Source organism: Amblyomma mixtum, chromosome 2, assembly GCF_055824585.1.
Source record: "Amblyomma mixtum isolate Tamu chromosome 2, ASM5582458v1, whole genome shotgun sequence".
NCBI lineage: Eukaryota > Metazoa > Arthropoda > Arachnida > Ixodida > Ixodidae > Amblyomma > Amblyomma mixtum.
This window is the reverse complement of record NC_143013.1, coordinates 39,952,316-39,971,522: the sequence shown is the minus strand read 5'-3', so window position 1 is coordinate 39,971,522 and position 19,207 is coordinate 39,952,316. Positions and strand designations below refer to the sequence as shown.

Sequence of the window (19,207 nt, the reverse complement as noted above, 5' to 3'; positions counted from 1 at the left end):
CCAGAACGTTTCCCCATGCGTCTTCGTGGAAGTTTCTTTGGCATCGCGGAAGGCGCGATATGCCGCGTGCCGACCACGTGACTCGGCGCAGTCGAATCATGCTCGGCCTGCGTTGCCGGCGTCGTGCGGCGCAGCAGCACCCTTTGGCAGCACTGGCCCCCGTGCCGGTTTGACTCGAGCAGAAGGAGGCAAGCAGGCTTCGCATCGCGCCCTTTGTGCGGAAGGTTCAGCGCTCCATGAACGACAGGATGAATATGGCGCCGGCACAGTCGGCGATGGGTGATCGTTGGGGCGCCGCCGAGTCCAGGGGCCTGCCCGCCCGCGATAGTCCGCAGCCGCCCAAGGGCCGTTGGGAGCGTCCACGCGGACCGATGGCCGCGGCGGACTCGGTGCTGGAGCAGCTCTCGTACTTGCGCGGCCCGACGACCGGTCTGGAAACTCGCACCGTGGAGCCTAAGAAGTTCACCGGTCGGTGCCGCCTGTTCGTGGGAAACCTGCCCAGCAACTTCACCGAGGAACAGTTCCGCAAGCTGTTTGAAAACTACGGCGAAGTGGCCGAGATCTTCCTCAACACATCCAAGGGCTTCGGCTTCGTCAAGCTGGTACGTTTAAAAATGGCGTCCGGCGGCGTGGTTGACTCGGTGCCGGCAGGAGTGGCCTTGATTTTAGTGCGCGTTGATCGGATTCGTGCGCAAACTACAGTTACGAGGCCGGTTCCACTGAGCGCCGTGAAATTCTTATATGTGATGCATCCGCCCTATCCGATCGGTGTGACCGAAGGGTGATGTGCGGCAAAGCCGACCGCCTTGGCGTGAAACTGACAGGACAGTCGTGGGTGGTGACATGCGTTCAAATGGCGCGGGCTGCCGCGGGCCGCAAAAGAAAAGTAGCTGAGAGCTAAAACAGTGGTTGTGGTCGCCTGTGTGGTTTGAAGGCATGCATTTCTCAAGCGCTCGTTAGATAAATCATCACTGATCAAAATGCTCAAAAATAAGGCACTGAGTGCCTTTCACCTTTGAAAGTTGTGTTCCTCATTTTGCAGCGTGCATGTGCAACACACTGGGGTGAACAAGAATGGGCTGTGAGATTCCTTACGGTCACTGTTGTGCTGTTCAGAATACACATTATTTAACTTGCACGCTCAAATTTGTTCTTCGACAATATGTCTGCTCTGAGAGCATGCGTTTTACACCAAGATGTGTAAGGGACGTCACCTGGGCTAACAGTCAGTCAGTGTAATCAGTTCCTTTATGAGGAGAAGCCGCTTGTATTTACTATCATTGTGCTCATTGCTTGTCTAACGCAAAAACCCAACAGGCAAAGCCGATATCAAGGCACCCATACCAACATCCATAAATCCTATAATAGCTTCGCACTGAATTACAGTGTCTACCCACAGCTTAATTGGCGACTTTTTTTTTTCAAGTTCATTTCATTTATTTTAGTGGTTATGCAAGAAGGCCCTCTTAAGAAAATTTTTTACTTAAAAAATAAAAATGACAGAATTTTTGCCTAAATTCTGTAAACATGTGAAAGCAGAATTGCATGAACGGTAACGGCGAAGGCAGAGAATTCTCTGTCTTCGCCGCAGCGCCGCAGGTAGAAGTTGATGAAGATGACGATGTGCAATGTACAGTGCAAGAGCGTTGCAGTTTAACACGAGGTGTGCTTGGCTGCGGTGATAGCCTTGTGCTCTTGAGTACTGGCTAGCGAAGCTGATCTGTTCACGCCACCATGGGTTCTACTCTGTCGCACTAATCTTTATTTGTGTTGTTTTTATTTATTTACTTCTTTTGGTACAAACATCGCAAGATACTTGGCACAAACTGACAAACAGTTGAAGGCAAGATCATGCTTGGGGGTTCACCTATCAGAATAATGCTTTCGCGCTAATAAAAATGAATGAGCCTGCTAAAGCCTTCAACTTTGAAGCAGCAAGTTATGGCAGGCTTGACAACCCACTTGATTAGGCTCCTTGCCTTCCACTGTTCACGTGTTTAATGAAGTTGTACTGCATGTTTACCCGACACCACTGCATTTCATATTTGGGTTAACTTTTTTGATTTGTCATTCCTCTGCGACCAGCCTGTCGCGTTTCTGATCATTGTCGACTGAGTCGACCTAATGGCTATAAAGTTTAGCAGCTGAGCCCAGGTCATTGGTTCTATCCCAGTTGTAGCACCCGCAATTCATTGAAGTCAAAATACGAAAATGTCTGTTTGGTAAGGTTTTAATATGCATTAAAGAACCCAAAATGGTAGAAATTAATCAGAGGTCCTCAACTCTGGGCCACCTCACAGCCCACAGTGTCACTTGGACTGCTAAACATTCTATTCAAAATTTCAGTCAATTGATTCCCATCACGTCATCATGAGTGGCTTTGTTCACTTTCGTAGGCTTGGACATATGGGCTTAGCTTGCTTTGGTCAGTGCGACAAGCACCATATTCCCATGAAGAAAATAGTTGTTTCTGACTGGGAATGCTTAGAATAAGTGCTTTCACGTTTTCACTGAAAACATTTGTATTTATCCCTTGTGCGCTTACAGATAATGCATCATAAGCTCATTTGTTGTGTACTCTACTTTTACGTGGGGCCTAAATGAAAGCAGTCTTGGGTTGAGAATGGGCATATGGGAGAGTACCATTGTGACAGTGATTAATCTGAAGTCATTTAGAGTGCCAGGTCTTTAGAGCATGGTTGTTTGTGTTCAAAATCCATTCACATTTACTTGTGCTTTGTGCAGGACACCCGACAAAATGCTGAAGCAGCCAAAGCTGCCTTAGACTTCATGCCAATGCAGCAAAAACCGCTGCGTGTGCGCTTTGCCACCCACACCGCAGCCCTCAAGGTGAAGAACTTCAGCCAGTGGGTGACCAATGAGCTGCTCGAGCTTGCCTTCTCCGTCTTTGGAGATGTGGAGAGAGCCGTGGTCATTGTTGATGATCGAGGCCGCTCGGTTGGTGAAGGCATTGTCGAGTTTTCCCGCAAGCAGGCTGCCCAGCAAGCACTGAAGCGATGCTCCGAGGAGTGCTTCATCTTGACAAGGTCAGTTGGCATTAATTATGTGGCAAGAATGGACCTTTTCTCTTATTTTTAAATGCTTACCATTTATAGGCCAAACCCCTAGCACTTTCTTGGTCACCTGGGAGAGCAGCAGTATCATGTGAAACGATTACAGTGGGGTCCGTGTCGCGTGCTTTAGTGTGCACAAGCCTTCATGCTACGAGTGGCAAAGAATAGCACTCCGGGAGGAAACCATAATACTCTGTCATATTCGGTTTCCCTCACAGGTCCAGTTTATGGATGCCCTTTGAATGAAACACATTTAGAACATCTTTAGGACATGGCAAAAAGACATTCAGTTTTTCAGTGCAGGAGTGTGTTTAACGTCTACAGTAGCAGAGCTCTACGACAGTCATGCTGGTGGATTTCTGTCGAAGCACTGATATCTTAGAACACGCGTAAAATGATGAATAGCGTGCGGCAGTAGGAACCAAGCATGCGATCGGTGTGCTCCTGATTGGGCCCCCAATGCTAAGTAGTTGAGGATCAAGTATAGTAAGGGGCATTTGTGCACTGTCTGCACATTGCAGAAAGGTGCACCATGCCATCTTTTGGGCAGGGCTGTTAATTGGCTAGTTTGGCTTATGCTAAACAGGTGGCAGCTCTGGGGCTTTGATTGGGGTTTGCCTAGTGCTGTATTGTTAAATGCTATGACATCTTATTTGATCTAAGCAAAAATTCAAAGTGCAAATTGAGCAATGTAGTGTAGGGTTATAAGTAGAGAAAAAGCATGATAGCGCTCGAGCTTGGTTCACTTAGCCTTGAAAGGAGGTAGTTGTGAGGAGAGGAAGGATGTGTGCATATGTGCAGAAGCTGTTTAGTATTTCATGGCCATGACTTCATATTTTCCCACTGATCTTCTGGCTGGGTTGGGGGCTTCTCCTCTTGCAGGTTTTCATAAAACTTCACTTTCAGCCAGCAGTTTAAAAAAAAAAACTAGTTTCTGTGCTCTCTTTCTTGTCCTCTTGGTGAAAATTCATAACAAGCTGCTTTTTTTTTTTTAACTTTTTGATGGCAAGACACACAACTGTATGATACTTAGCAGGAAATGGCGTGAACTGGCTGTCTTCAGTTTTTGATCATCGGGGACGCTCCATAAAGCTGCCTTCAAGAAAAGCTTTCTGGTGCTTTCAAAACTGCATGCAGCTTGAGTTACTGCTGTATGAATATGTAACGCCTTGAAAGCTGCTTTGATATGTGACCACGGCTAACTTCTTTAGTTGCAGAGTAGTTGCTTTCGTCTGTGTTGTCTTCACTGCTAAATTTATTTTTAACGTAGTGTACTGTTGCGAATAAGCTACTACAGAATCAAGGAGAAGCAGTTTTACAAATTTCCTTGCTAATTAAATTAGGATTTGGCATTATCCACAGAGGGGCATTTTCATTTACACACTTAAGCAGTAGTGTTCACGTGATATCGCTCACTGGTGTCCCCTTTATGCTGCATTGTATAGGTAGGCTACAAAAGTCTGTTACTGAATCAAGCACTAGGAGCTCATTATGCTGCTATTTTTCTTGGCTGGACAAGTTCTGATTTGCCAGCTTTGTGAAACTTGTGTGTCTTCAGCATTTTCCATCTTAGGCTGTCACGTGTGTGCTGGATCTCTGAACGATAACCCCTTTTGCCTGGAGTCTGTTGGTCGCTTTGCTGGAGACTTTGGCGGATCTGCCTTGGTATTTATTGTCCCCTGTTAACGATGTGTGCTCCACGTTAGCCCCATGCCCCCCTCAGTACTTTCGAGTCAAAGATTGTGCAAGTTCCACGTCCCCAGCATGTGCTGTTCATACTGTGCTTGTTTGCCCCCTTTGCATTCCATGTGTAATGCCTGTGTTCCCTCTCCCTCTGGGGCCAGCACCCCTCGGCCAGTTGTTGTGGAGCCACTGGAGCAGCGTGACGAGGATGATGGCCTGCCAGAGATGAACTTCCAGCCGAACAATAAGCAGTACCAGAAGGAGCGTGAGGCTGGGCCCCGGCTGGCTGAGATGGGCTCGTTTGAATATGAGTTTGCCATGCGCTGGAAGAAGCTGTACGAGGACGAGCGGGCACGCCGTGACCAACTTGAGCAGGACATCCTCTCGTGCCGCCGCTCCCTTGAGGACCAGGTGGAGGCTCTGCTCTACGAGCACGAGGCGAACATGCTGCGCGAGAGTAAGCATTGTCTCCAAAACTGATCGGTTGTTTGTGCGTGCATGAAAGAAAGTGGGCCAGGGTACCTGGATTGGGATTGGGAGAAAGATGGGATGAGCACAAGGAACAATCACAAGTGATTGTTCTTGTGATTCTTGTGATTTTTCCTTGTGCCCATCCCATCTTTCTAATGCAGTATGAACCAACTTGCCCAACAACGCATCCTGCTGAATTGGGAGCATGCATGGAGTTGAGGAATATTGGTCATAGGGACATGGTTTAGAGGTAATCACATAAAGGTACAGTCCTATTGTAGGGATTCACTAGACATCATTTGCAGAGGCCATTAGCACAGCATTCACCATTTTTTTGCTTGCTTTTGTGACATTGCAGCTGGCTGCAGCATTTTGCCCCCCATTGGTTTGTGACCCCTCTTCTCGCAATAGTCCTGTGTCTCTTGCTATATACAATAGACTTCCGTTTAGACAAATTCGGTTAAGAGGAATTATCTGACAAGGTAAACAATGCAAGACCATTTGGTTGGTTTCTTAAGGATTCAGTGCAAGAAAAATCCGCTTAAGACAAACTGTTTCCCATACACTTAATTCAGGAACTTTTACAGCGGTCGCGAACCCCGACAACCCTACTCAGTGGCACTCACAGGGTGTCTGCGTGGCACTGTCGTGCAAAAAGAAAAACATACAAACATTTCCACGCAAGAAAGCGCACCCCAAAAGCCGTCTTGCAGGAATGTATGTCTTCGTGAAGAAGCTTTCTTGCTGATGTGAAAAAAGCAGGGCACCTTCACTGCTGCCTGTGTGCGGCACTGAGATACCTGACCTTACTATCATGCACGTCAAGTGTCACATGTTGCCACCAGCCCTAAGTCACCCACTTGTTGGCTTAGGGCTTAAGCAGTGCTTAAGCAGGGCTTAAGCAGGCTGGCATGACTGTTCTTTTTTGACTTGTGACTGACAAATTATGGTGCTGTCTATTTCTAGAGCTCCGAAGAATGGAGGAACAGAGCAGCCTTATAGCACGGGAGCGAGAGATGAGGTCAGTATTGTTGTGCATGAGCAAGCTAAAATGTCACGCGGTGTTCCTTGGGAGTTGTTCCATGTTCCATTTCCGAAATCCAAAAGTGGGCGCACAGATTGAAAGCACAGATTACCTGTGGCCGCCTTTGCTGCTCCACAATATGGATTCATCACCACTGTGTTTGAGTGTACTATTGTCTTGCAGGTAGTGCATGCGATATGTGAGGAACAATAGATTGGTTCAACTAAAAAGGGACCATGTTGGGGTGTGCTTGAAAGAAATGGATTTCTGCCCATTTGGTTGTGGTGTCCCGTTAGTGAAGAATGAAGAGCACACGGATTTAAGCAGAAAGCAACAGTGACTTTGTTCCAAGCTGAGAGCAGATTTTGTTGTAGGTGAGAGCATGTAGAAGTTCACTAGTGCCTATGGATTTTGTTTTGTTAGTGAATGCAGGTGGGCATACGCCATGTGTCAGCATGCTGCTAGCAGTCAGCATTAAATTTAAAATAGAGAGCATTACAACTCCACCCAAACACAGACATTTTGATGCATATGTGAAACATTTCCTGCAGCATACTTTCGCTGAGGTCACAAGGTTACATTGTGAAAAGCATGCTCTTCTTCTGCTCTTCTAAGCTCCTGTGCAGTGATGCAGTTCTGAGTTCTGCCATTGTTGATGTGCATTTCGTTTTGCTTTACTAAAGCCTTTTGAAGAGCATTTGCTAATTTGCTTTCTTCCCATCTTCCCCGGGTGTCAATATATGAGAATAGAGTCAAACAGTGTTGGTAACGTTTTTTTTATTAATTCGAGGGAAAACCGTATTATCTGGGAAACTTGTTGCCCAACCCGCCTGATCTAAGCGGGGGAGGGCAGGCAAAGTTGACCAAAAGCTAATTTTTTTTTTTGAATTTGCACTTTAAAATATTCACTGTTTAAATCAAGTGTGACTTGAGGCAGAATGCATTTGCGTAGCTTCTCTTGTTAGGAAATAACGAAAAGATCTGCTAAAATGCGCCTTCCTTTTATAAACTAGATACAACTTACTGGGAAAAAAAAGATTCTACGCTTGAATTGTTCTATTTTTAACTGTACTAATGCTGTTCGTTAGTATTGAACTGCCAGTATCAATGGCAGTTATCAATAAATTATTAATAAATGTCTTTGTGCACCGTTCAGCAGTTCTGTTCGCGAAATTTATGCCAATTGGATCATACATTCTCCCAGATAATACTATTTTTTATTGCATTTTTATATAATGCATTTTTTTTTTTTACATATCAATGAGGTTTATGGCTCACTTGGACACATGTTTACCTCAGTTCAAATAGGCGGTCATGTACGTGAGAAAAAGCCTTGCCGTCTGTGATGCATTGCATTCTACCATGGTGTCGTGGTGCCCTCTGTTCTCAAGGAGAAATTATCCAGTATGTTAAACCTGGCGTATAAGTGGTGCACATTCTCCCATTAAAATTTCCTGGGGAGGGCAAATGGTGCGCTTGATCAGGAATGAACGAGGCAAAGCAGTGTGTGTGTGTGTGTGGCTCCTTGCAGACGGGAGGAAGAGCGAAGACGCGAAGAGGAGAGGAGGAGGCGTGAGGAGGCGCTCTTCCAGCAGCAGCGGCAAGAGGAAGAGATGCGCTCCCGACGACGGGAGGAAGAGTTCCGAGGTGGTGTGCCACCGCCGCCACCGCCCCCTGGACTATTGGCCATGGGTGAGCGGCATGGCCTGGCCCTAGTCCTCCCCCTGCTTTTATAGGAACAGGGCCAGGTGCCAAAGGAGTATAGACACCAAATTTTCGTTTGCACGTTTTCCTTCTTTGTAATGGTGCGTAAGACATTAGTATACAGTAATCCCTTGTTATAGCGAAGTCAGCGGGACGGCGAAAAAATTCGTTATAAGCGTTAATTCGATATAAGCGACCGCTCAAAAAAAAGCTACAACAGTCGAGGTTTAATTGCGCCACAACTGCGAGGAAGCTGGCGGATGACGCCGCGCGGCGTCCGCCAGCTGCGGCGGTTGCTAGGCAACGGCTCAAGGTCGGTCTCTGTGCCTCCTCGGAGCACTGCCACAGCGAAATCGCAAGTTCGTGGCCAATGTAGTTTTCGCTACAAAATTTTCTCGTATCACATTTCTTACTTCTACCAGCAACTCAGTATTGGTCAGCGATCCTCAAAGGTGATACAGTTTTCAAATTTCTTATACCAGAGTTTATTATCTATATCAAGAACAAGCTTTAGCTCATTTTTGTGATCCAGACGGGATCCAGGCGCAGGCCGGCAGTTTCGGCTTACTTCACGTTCGCACTAGGAAAATACAAAGCAGCCATGCTACCATAAAGTCTGCCTTCTAGATTCGAGCAACGACAGCATGCCTGTGAAGAGTGGAGCTTTCGGCAACGACGCCGCCTGCAGGAATGCCGGATGACAAACTGCACGCTGCTCTCTGACTGCCCTGGTTGCCGCTAAGCCTAGCTGGTTTCGCATCGATGCCGCGGTGAATCGCGCTCTCTTTTCGCACATGTGTCCCCGCCGTAACAACAAAATTCACTGACCCTACCATGCATTTAGACCGTTTGTCTAGTCGAATCGAGCATAACTGGCCACTTTTCCGCAAGCAAGACACCGCTTTTTTCTGGCATCGCAAAGCGCGAGGAAAACTTTATTTTCGTGTAGATTCTGTCACGGGGAACACCAGGAATGCGCTTTCGACCGAGATTTAACTGTTCGGGCGTGCTGCACCATGGAATTTGGCCCCGCTTAGCAGAAGACACTCTACACTCTCTTGGTGCCCGTTACTAGGCAGGTCATCGATCGTGGGTTTGGTACTTTTGTGGCCTGTTCTATGCCTGCATGAGTCTAATTCGTCGGCGGTATTAATTTGGCACTACATGCTCAAAGGGTCGCTCGCCGCCACGGCGGCGATGCCTACGCTCGGCGGTGGCGATGCCTCAGCTCGCCACTTCGCTCTAAGCGGGTCAAGCTCTTCGTGCGCTTCGAGTAATGCGGCTTGAAATGCATGCGTTAGGGTCGGGACTGGAAGAAATTTCGAATAAAGCGATATTTCGAGTAAAGTGATTTCGTTATAACGAGGGATTACTGGACATGGATCACAACATTATATTCACCTACGACTGCTAGGTTATTTGCAATTGAATTTTTTCTCTTTACCTGTTTTGATTTCAGTTTCAACAGCTGAGTGGTGGCTATAATGTCAGAGGTAAGCATGGGTCATGCGAGGCATGAAAAAAAGGTGCAATATAATCGCTGCTTCATCGTTTTAATTCACGGCGACCCTAAACCCAACTTGCTTCGTAAGCTGGAATCGCAGTGAATGAAGAAGTATTGATTATATTGCAGTTTTTTTATGCATGCCTCACATGACCTTTACTGACTTTTGACGTCATATCCATTGTTTAGCTGTTGAAATCAAAATTAGAACAGGTGAAAGAAGAAATCCAATTGTGAGCTATTTAGCGGTCATAGGAAAATTCTGCATCGTGTCCCATGCGTAGGAATGTCTTACACAGCATTGAAAAAGAACCATGCTAGCAAAATTTGGTGTTTATATACCTTTAAGGGGAGACGCAGCTTTCGAATTGTTAAAAGTGGCCAAAAAAGACATTTCTTTTTTTTGATCATTATATCCGCTTATATGCCTTGTTTTCCTTTCTGTTGATGAGTTTCATTGTTAAAAATCCACCAGGAAGTACTCTAAAAGAATTGTTGCATGAATCACAGTGGCACTGCATATTGGGAAAGCTCTCGAAAAATCGACGTTTTCCTGCGGTTATCTGACTAGATGCTCACCTTGTGGACTAAATTTCTTTACAACGGTTCTGTCTGTATTGCCCCGTTAGTTTTTTTGCACCCACAGGACTCCACTGTATGCAATTACAATTTTGGGTTTTTTGTTTTGATAGATTGTAGATTTTTGGCGTTGCATATTTTTTGCAGCTTGGGCATGTCTGTGCCAACTCCTTCATATAAAACAAAAATTTTTTATGGTGAAAAAAAAAATTAAGATCTTGATTGTCATCACGTGTCGCGTACATTCGGAAAGTGGTACCACATTTTTTCCAGTGCGCAGGAAAAAAAATATTAAGATCTTGATTGTCGTCACGTGTCGCATGCATTCGGAAAGTGGTACCACATTTTTTCCAGTGCGCAGGTTTTCCACAAGGTGTAGAAGAGTAAGAATTTGTGTAAAAAAAAAGGTTCTTAGAATATAATGCTGTAATTTTGTTTGCTTAGGTTTGAAAGCATTACTAACATGCGAAAAACATTTCATAGAAATTCATCAAAATCTATTTCGATGGAGGTGAAATTCTAGAGGCCCGTGTACTGTGCGATGTCAGTGCACATTAAAGAACCCCAGGTGGTCGAAATTTCCGGAGCCGTTCACTACGGCGTCCCTCATAGCCTGAGTTGCTTTGCGACGTTAAACCCCAATAAATCAAAACAAAACCTATAAGAAAATAAGTGTTGGTATTGAAAGCCGCGTCCCCCCCTTAAAGGGTTCCGAACATGCCGGTTTCACGTCAAAGCCTAGTCGATCATATTGATAGTGTGTGCTCTCGTGACCATGTGACTTAAATGACCATACAGGAAGCCAGAAAAGCTGTGTGAAGTTAAAGAATTTCTAGCATTGTTTCTCTGCAAAGTGGCCATCATTCTGCAGTGTGGCATTCTGTTCAATTAGGGCTCTCCTTAATTAGGCAGATAAGCCACACCTGACGTGGTGGCTTATCTTGCTGCTGGCATTTGGCTGCTGATCCCAGGGTCTCTGGATTTTGGTGGGGGCCTAGTGAAAAAACAGTGTGCTGGTTGAAGAGCCCCACATGGTTGAAGTTGTTGTAGAGCCCTCCACTACAGCACCTTCATAGCCCTTGTGTGGTTTCAGGTCCTTAAGGGGGGACACTGGTCTTAGACCTGCTTACCTTATTTCTATCCAATCCTAATGAAACTGTACCACCTTGCTCAGTTTTTTATACTGATTTCAGCAATGAAATTACCTTTCCCATAAATCAGTCTGTTCCGAAGATAATTTTAATTAGTCATTCATTAGTATCCCTGTGCAAAAAAAAAAAATTGCTCAATAAAAACTCATTTTTAATCCATGGCTATATAGTGTGGTGAGTAAAGAGTGCAATAGTCAAAACCATTTTTCCATTTTACCCTCGTTACTAATTTTACAGCACTTGGAATATCAATGTTCAAGGTGTGAATGTAATGCATCGATAAACTTTGCAAAATTATAATTTTTTGAAGTGCGATTGAACAAATCTGCTTCGATTATTGCACACACTGTGCCTTCAGCTTCTCTTAGCAAACAATAGGACATCTCTATCTGTCCTAGATGTTCAGATATCGACATACTAAGACAGCCAGATGTCCAAAATTTTCATGCCATTAAATTGTCTGCTCCTGCATAAATTCAGCCCACACGATGATGTGAATTTAATATTACAGTCAAAATATTGATTTCTTGAAGAAAAAAAATTGGTACAGTTGGAAAACAATAGCTGTTGATTCCACAAATGTCATTTTCTGAAAATCGATTTTTTGGTCATTTTTTTGGTCTCAAAGAGACCAGTGTCCCCCATTAAACCCCAGATACCAATTTTTTAATCATTACATATTCTTAATGTTGCCTGGTGTGTGAAGCTTTTCTGTACTGCATTATTCCAGTGTGATCCTCCTTGTTTTATCTCATAATAGAAGGGAAAAGTCGCCCCCCCCCCCCCCCCCCCCCGATATAATCAAATCATTTTTACTTCTTCCACCCTGGCACAAGTGAAGCTTGCATTTCAGTCATGGTCACACTGCACTTGGATAGCGTTTCCTGTTGTAGGAGAGAGTGAGAATGCGGTGTATCTCTCTGCTCCATTTCAGCTGCCTATGAAAGTGGCTACCGTGATGGGGCACCACCTGGAGGTGCTGGAGCGGCGGTGAGCTTTTCTTTCTTTTTTTTACTCGTGCTTTGCTTTGTCAGTAATCCTCGGGCTCATGCTTTCCGTCTAATGCTCTCCTCTCATGCCATGGAATTGTCTGCAAGCATGATTGCATGAATTGACCACCCTGCTCATGTCTCATGGAACATACATCGTTGTTATTATGTATCATTATTTTTACTGCATAGATATTTGCTGCATGCTAATTTAGCTGAGCTTAACTATTTCTCTTGTGAAGGAACACAGAAAACTGAAAGCTGCAGCTAGCTGAAGAGGATGTAACACTACTGTACACTGATACAAAATTGTAGTGCTAGGTCAGTTATCTTTTTTTGCTGAGGGCAGGCAGAAATACATTGGTCCTTAGGTGACTCTTACACCTGGCAATTATTGTGTGCATTGCAGAATTATGACTGTACACTGATGCTTGTGAAGTCTTTTATCCTTATTGGTTGCACATTTTATTTCTCAAATGCTTGATTGAATTTTGGGGCCACAGATAGTGAAGTCAGCCAATGATCATCAGTACTGTTAGAGGTTGGACTTTTTGGCCTTTACCTTTGATTCGGCAGTCTTTCTTCAGTGTTTATTTCATGACACAGAGCTTTCTGTTTTTTGGCAAATATCATTGCCTACAGATGAATTATCTCTTTTTTTTTCTCCATTGATATAATGTATTCCTGTGTGGCCATTTTCTCAGCACGACAAGTCAATTTACAGTAATTTAAAGTAATTGTACATGCAGCCGAGCTTGTTGAAAGAAACTATATTGCCATTTGAAGAAGCAGTCGATGTTAAATGCAGTAATCGACCGACAAAAATGCAGATTGAAGTGTATTTCTAAAAATCGGGTTGTGTTGTCAGAGAGTTTTTGGGCAGGGTTGAGTGAGAGGATGGGGATCGTATGGTCTGCGCTGATTTCTGTGGCAGGCAGAATGCGACACTTTTTCTTAACGCTTATGCGTGACGCTTATGCACGCAGTGCAGAAATGTACCTAACCTAGTAGCTGTGCTTGCAAGAAGACAACGTCTGGTGAAAAGCGCTGTCTCCGGTTCTGCAGAGGCGGGGAAGGTACCAGAGTAGTGCCTGAAAATGCACAGCTGTGAAATTTAATCCAACACTGATACTGCCTCACCATGCCCCTTTTCTGTTAATAGTACCGGAATAATTTAGAAAATTTAATTTACCATATTTTTATAGCTGTTCCCTGGTGTAAACCAAAAAGTTCAACCGTGAATTTGTGTGCCAAAGCTGTGAAATAAATTAGCTTTGAGTAGTAGTTATATTTTTGCGCCTTTTTGTATTCCTGTATCTTCTAAACAGAAGTGAATATAGTGTGATCAGAAATTAACACTACAGAAGGGTTAATATTTGTATGCATTTTAGGACACTTGTACTGTCACTGAAACTGGTACACTGAAAGGTAGTACAAGAGGAACAAGCCTTTACTTGTAGAGTTTATATCAGCATAGAGGAAATACAGTTATAGGTAGTGACCTAGAAATACACGCTACTCTTAAGGTTTTGTAAAAGTTTGGGATGCAGTTTTTGACATGTTCAGTCAGATGTCGTAGTAACTGTGATGTTGTGAAGTTGCGTACAGTCTTTTGCTTCAGGTTAATAGATTCGCACCTTTACTTGCATTTGCACTAAAAAGAGCTTCGCTTTTACAGACTAATACGGACGGTGCTAACTACAGTCTGTATCTTGAGGCTTGGTACAAAGCGCTAACGAAGACTGCAACATGACAAGGAATGCTTTTGAAAACGCACCCTTTCCAGACCATTACAACGCTTTGAGCAGCCAAATAAAACTTATTACTTAAGCATTTTCTCATTGTAAGTGTCTGATCCTTCGCAATGCTTTGCTAAACTTCTTGTATGGGTTTTTGTATGGAATCTAGGGGAGCATTTAGGAAGTGCTTATGAAGCGGGACAGTAGCATGTTGTATTGCTGGCTTGTGTAGCATGATGCACTCTTGGCTTATGTGCACTTGCCCATTGTGGCATGCTGCTGGTATTTTACATTGCTCATCGCTTTTAGTGGATTGGCATGTGTTCAGCATGGCAAGCGAACCATCACTTTCATTTACTCATCTTGGATTTTGAACCTTGTAGAACTGGGATTGTGGTCACATTTCCTGACTTCATCTTCAGCTTGAATTAGGGTAGCATTTGATGTTTTGGTCCGTGATGTACTATGTATCAGCAAGAAATATAACTCGAACTAGAGAACTTAAAATCCCCCTAAAAATGTATTAGCTCCTGGAGGGGACATAAAAAGCTGATTAACACTTCTAAAGTTCAGCCTTCATGTCTTTGATGTGAGATCCCTGCGCTAGTATTGAGCTTCCCCTGGGTATGATCTTATCATTTCGCCATTCCTGTTTCTGTTGTTTTGTTCGTGTTTCATTTATTGCTGATAGTGCAGACCAAGGATGTTGGCAAGCTGTGGTGTGAGTTGCATATCCCGTAGCAGGTGGGGGCGGGAAATAGTTTTTCTGCACAAAGGATTTTGTAACAAAGTGCCAACACAAAGTGATGCAGGGATGAAATGCAGCTGAAGATTAAAAAATATGGATTGGTGGCTTATTTACTTGGAAAAATATGCTTGCAAAACTGAGAGACAAATTCACAGTAAACAAATTTTGGATGTGAATTGCAAGCACTACGCTATTCATAGCTCTGGGAAGTGATGCAGTGTAGGCTGTTTGGCTGTAGTCTAGTACTTCGCCTGGCCACATGGGTGTGGATTTTAATCCCTTGGGTACTTTGGGCTTGATATTGCAAGTAGTAAGCTCCTCAGAGTGCAAATAGTTTCCCCTCCTTTTTTTTCTTTCTTTTTCTGTATAAGCGCTTTTGTTAAGCGGAAAGCGTTTGTGAGTTTCAATCTTTCTTGCGTGCATCCAGTTGTTGCCAGCGTAAAGAATCCTGAGAACAGCTTTGCTACACATTTATCTGGCTTTGTACAGAAATATTGCTCTAGGGAAATTTGCTCAGAGATATTGCTTATTCACTTTCATTCACTTTACTTTCGTTTCATGAAAATAATGGCGATGTGATTTATCCTGTTCTGTTTTGTTTTTTTCCTTCTCCATTCTGAGGATCAAGTGGCTAATCATTTCAAAATAATCTCCAATTGTGCCAAGCAGTATGTGCAAAGTGTGACAGGCTGTTTGGTCTTTATTTTCTTGGCCATCAAAATAGCAAGAGAAGGATAGTGAGCATTTTCATAGTGTCATTAATTGTAATGATAGCATGATAAATGGACAATGCAGCCCACAAGTTTTCTTTTGATCTCAATGTGTAAGTATTGACATCTCCAGGAACCAGAATACACATGTAGACAAATTCATAAGGTATGTTGATGTTACTTACAGTGGTTTATGTTCCAGAGAGTAATTATTTGCATTCCTACAATAGCCACACCTTTTTTTTTTTTCCTCTTAATTTTCATAATATTGAGGGGGAGGGGTGCAGCCTTTTATTGTTCAACTTCGTGATGTCATGTAAAAAACCACATTGCAGTGTGCACTTGACTGAGGGCCACAGTCATATATGGATAAGCTTGCTGTTCTGAACTGTGCAGTTCGAAAAATAGCAATTGTACAGTCAGGCCTGAAGAAACGTGAACAGTACATGTCAGCAAGACAAAATATTTTATGTCTACTTGCAGCTGCAGTGTACACCTAACCTCATTCAGTTTTCTTGGTAAAAGGTTAACCAAAGTACTTATTCATAGTCTGGTTGTAAAGGAATATCTCTCAGCAAATTATAAAAGTACGGCATATGTGTTTTCTAGTTTCATTCTGGCCTGACTATGTTAAATTACTCTTTTTTCCTATCAAATGGCAGCAGCTGCTTTTTAGCTTAGCACACTGCCATTCAACAGATATTTAAAGCAGCCTTTTTTTCAGCTCGTTAATCGTGGATATTGATCCCTTGGGATGCAGTGTCACCGGATACTGTGGAACCTCTAAGGTTACACGAATTATGAATAATGTACAGCACTGCAGCTGACTGAATACGTGGATGTACTGCCAAATCAAGCCAGAGTAATTGCAACAGAGAAACTGCTGAAAGGTTGAAACTATAATTCTTAAAAACGTACCATGAACCAGATGCCATGTATCATGCCATTCTATATGGTACAAGTAATACGGATTTTACATGCAGTCAGAAACTTCAGACGAATCGTATTTATGGACAGTATTTCTTTTTGTCTGGAACATAGCAGAGGAGAGAGTTCTTTTTTTAGCCATCAGCGGACCTTGTCATTTACAGCAGGTTTCATTCCCCGATATGAAAATTATTGTGGACACTGCTGATCTTGGCAACTGACTGTCTAGCTTATTCGTAAGCTGGTTCTTGTGCTGCATGTTCACCCAGATAACTGCTCCGTGAAAATGCAGTGAATTAGCAAGCCAAGTAATTCAACAAGGAAGAAAAAACATTTTTATTCACTTCACTAAACACTAGACATAAAATTTTAGTTGCGTGTTTTCTCCTCTCAAATGATGCGTTAGACATTAGAATACATCGATCACCGTGTGTTATTCACCTACAACCGCTAAATAATTCATTATGAATTTCTTCTTGATACTGTTTCGGTTTCATCAACCGAACAATGGCTGTGACATGTAGTTGGCGCTCATGTCACTTGAGGCAACGCTTAGACCAGCCTACAACTAGAGCTGGAATGATAAACGGCATATCAGCAGTTGTACTGCAATTTTTTTCTTGCCTTGGTTGGTTGGTTGGTTGGTTTATGGGGTTTAACGTCCCAAAGCGACTAAGGCTATGAGAGACGCCGTTGTGACGCAGATACCAACTACGCATTGTGCTATCATTCGGTTGATGAAACCGAATCAGCATAAAGAAGAAATTTATAACTTAAGTAGCGGTCGTAGGCGAATACTATGGGGTGCTCCATATGTACTAATGTCTGTCACATCATATGAATAAAGAAAATGCGCAAGCAAAAATGTGGGGTCTATACTCCATTGAGGGGAAGGCCAAGGATATATATATATATAAACACATTTAAATTAGACGCCAACATGACTGGGAAATGCTGCAGTATTGTGTGATTATGGAAAGGTATATGCTGCAGTTGTGCAGGCTTTGTACGCAGCATCAAATGTTGTCAGAAATCATGCATTAACATTTTTACAACCTATTCATGTAGTGCTAGATAGATTGGAACCCCTTATTTTTATAAGGAGTTCTTTCACTGCGTTAAAAGCTGCTAGGTAGTCCCTTCAAGTGCCTAACCCCCACAGGTGAATGCACATTTGTGAGCATCCAATGCAGTATTGTTTGTTCTATATTTTTGTTTGTTGTACACATTTATTATATATATTTATTTTTTTTAGATATAGTAAGTGGGGACTCATATAAGTCACAGATGTAATGGCAGATTAATTGAAGATAGAATATTGAGGAGACACATGCAGTTATAATTGTATTGTGCAGCAGGGCTTTTTTGTTTCCCCACGGAGGATAGCCACGGGATGGGGCACGTTTTACTGTTGGCGTCTCCATTACACAATCATGCAAGCATGTGTTTAGCTTTGTACTGTAGAAACCGTCATTTAATTGGGCACGTGCATTGTTGTCGTTGGTCTTGTAGCCATTGGACCTTGCTGTCAGTTTGCAAGCATCTTGTCTCTTGGAGTGGGAGAGTAGTATATACACACGACAGCTTCATTGTAGTAATCTGGTAGCTCCCTCCTTCCCACAATTTGTCTGGAATGCCAGTCCATCCCCTACGTAACTGTGAGTGCTGTCATAACAAACCAAAATGTGTAACATGGAAGACCCTTGTGGGAAGTGTGCCATGTATACATCAAAAAGTGTTCACGTGTAGTGCTGTCAGAAGAGCATGCTTGAATAATGGTATGGATAGTGAACATACTCAAGAATAGTCTTTCCCGGATAAGCGTTGACTTTTTTTGAGTTGCCCATTTTTCTGTGTTCCCCAGTACTGAATGGAGGAAGGAAACAGTCAGTTGTGGCTTTACAGAGCACTGCTTTGTGCACTGTCTCTTTGAAAAAGTAATTGCAGCTTGTATTCATGGTCTGACTGGCTAAATCTTCTATAGGTTTTCTGCAGCAAAGGCTATTAAAGCTACGACTGAGTCTATTTTTTTGTATTTTTCATGGGCAAGGTAATTTTTTCTTGGGCATGGGATGGTGGAAGGGGATAAATGCACAGCATTTATTTGGTAATAAATCCTGCTACTAAAATGATATCAACCTTGACTTGATAATGGCGGTGGTAGTGATGATGATGATGATACTGGGTGGTTGTGAAATGCACGACACAGACGTGGCATGCAAATACAGTGCACGAGTACTGTTCGCAGATCTGAAGTCGAGGGGTGCGTTAGCGCACGGATCTGGTGTAGAGTGAACGCGGCCAGACCAGCCCCGATTGCGAGTGTGCCAGTAGCGTGCACTGAACAGTACGCTGGGCTTCTGTTTGTCAAGCAGCGGCAGTCCCGGTTCGAGCAAGGCATCGGTGGCCAAGGAAGCCCTGGCCAGCAGCCTTCGCAGCAGTCTCTGGGCACGGGCGTCATGAACGGCGGCCGCAACGCCCCGGGAGGCCTGCGAGACATGATGATGCGCCGGGACGTTTTGGACCGCGCCGATTACGACATGGAGGCCAAGCGCGCACGCCGGTACTAGAGCCTCGGTGTCAGCACGTCTACGCTCCGCTGGCCTGCTCTGGTTGCTGCTGCACGGACAGTGTGGCGCGCATTACGTGAACAAGGCAGGGTGCATGGCTGTCTGAGCAGTCACATGGGAGTCGTCGACGCGCGAAGCATGAAGGCTCCGCCAACCTCCGCGCAACATCCACACATTTATTCGCGTAAACATGAAAGCAGGAAAAGTCGTCAATTTGTGTCCCAAATAAATAGAGCTTAACTGTGTCACACTATTTTGCCATGATCCATTTCACTTTGTAATCTCATAATTTTGGTCATGTAATAAAATGATAGTACTGGGTGCGCAGTTGTGT

At 43.8% G+C, this 19,207-nt stretch overlaps 1 protein-coding gene across 8 annotated transcripts; it reads left to right on the top strand.

The window, feature by feature from the left end:
* Positions 1-107: 107 nt before the first annotated feature.
* LOC149359063 (splicing factor, proline- and glutamine-rich-like) lies at positions 108-19,200 on the top strand. Of its 8 annotated transcripts, none has more exons than XM_089571271.1 (7): positions 108-602; positions 2,746-3,047; positions 4,919-5,214; positions 6,195-6,249; positions 7,784-7,899; positions 12,125-12,180; positions 18,679-19,200. In XM_089571271.1, exons 1-7 carry the CDS (start codon positions 237-239, stop codon positions 18,871-18,873), a joined length of 1,386 nt encoding a protein of 461 aa, XP_089427397.1. In that variant the 5' UTR covers positions 108-236; the 3' UTR covers positions 18,874-19,200. The 8 variants fall into 8 exon arrangements, with proteins under 8 accessions (XP_089427397.1, XP_089427396.1, XP_089427394.1 ...); XM_089571270.1 differs by having other exon boundaries at positions 18,676-19,200; XM_089571268.1 differs by having other exon boundaries at positions 109-602; positions 7,784-7,944; positions 18,676-19,200.
* The last annotated feature ends 7 nt before the right edge of the window (positions 19,201-19,207 follow it).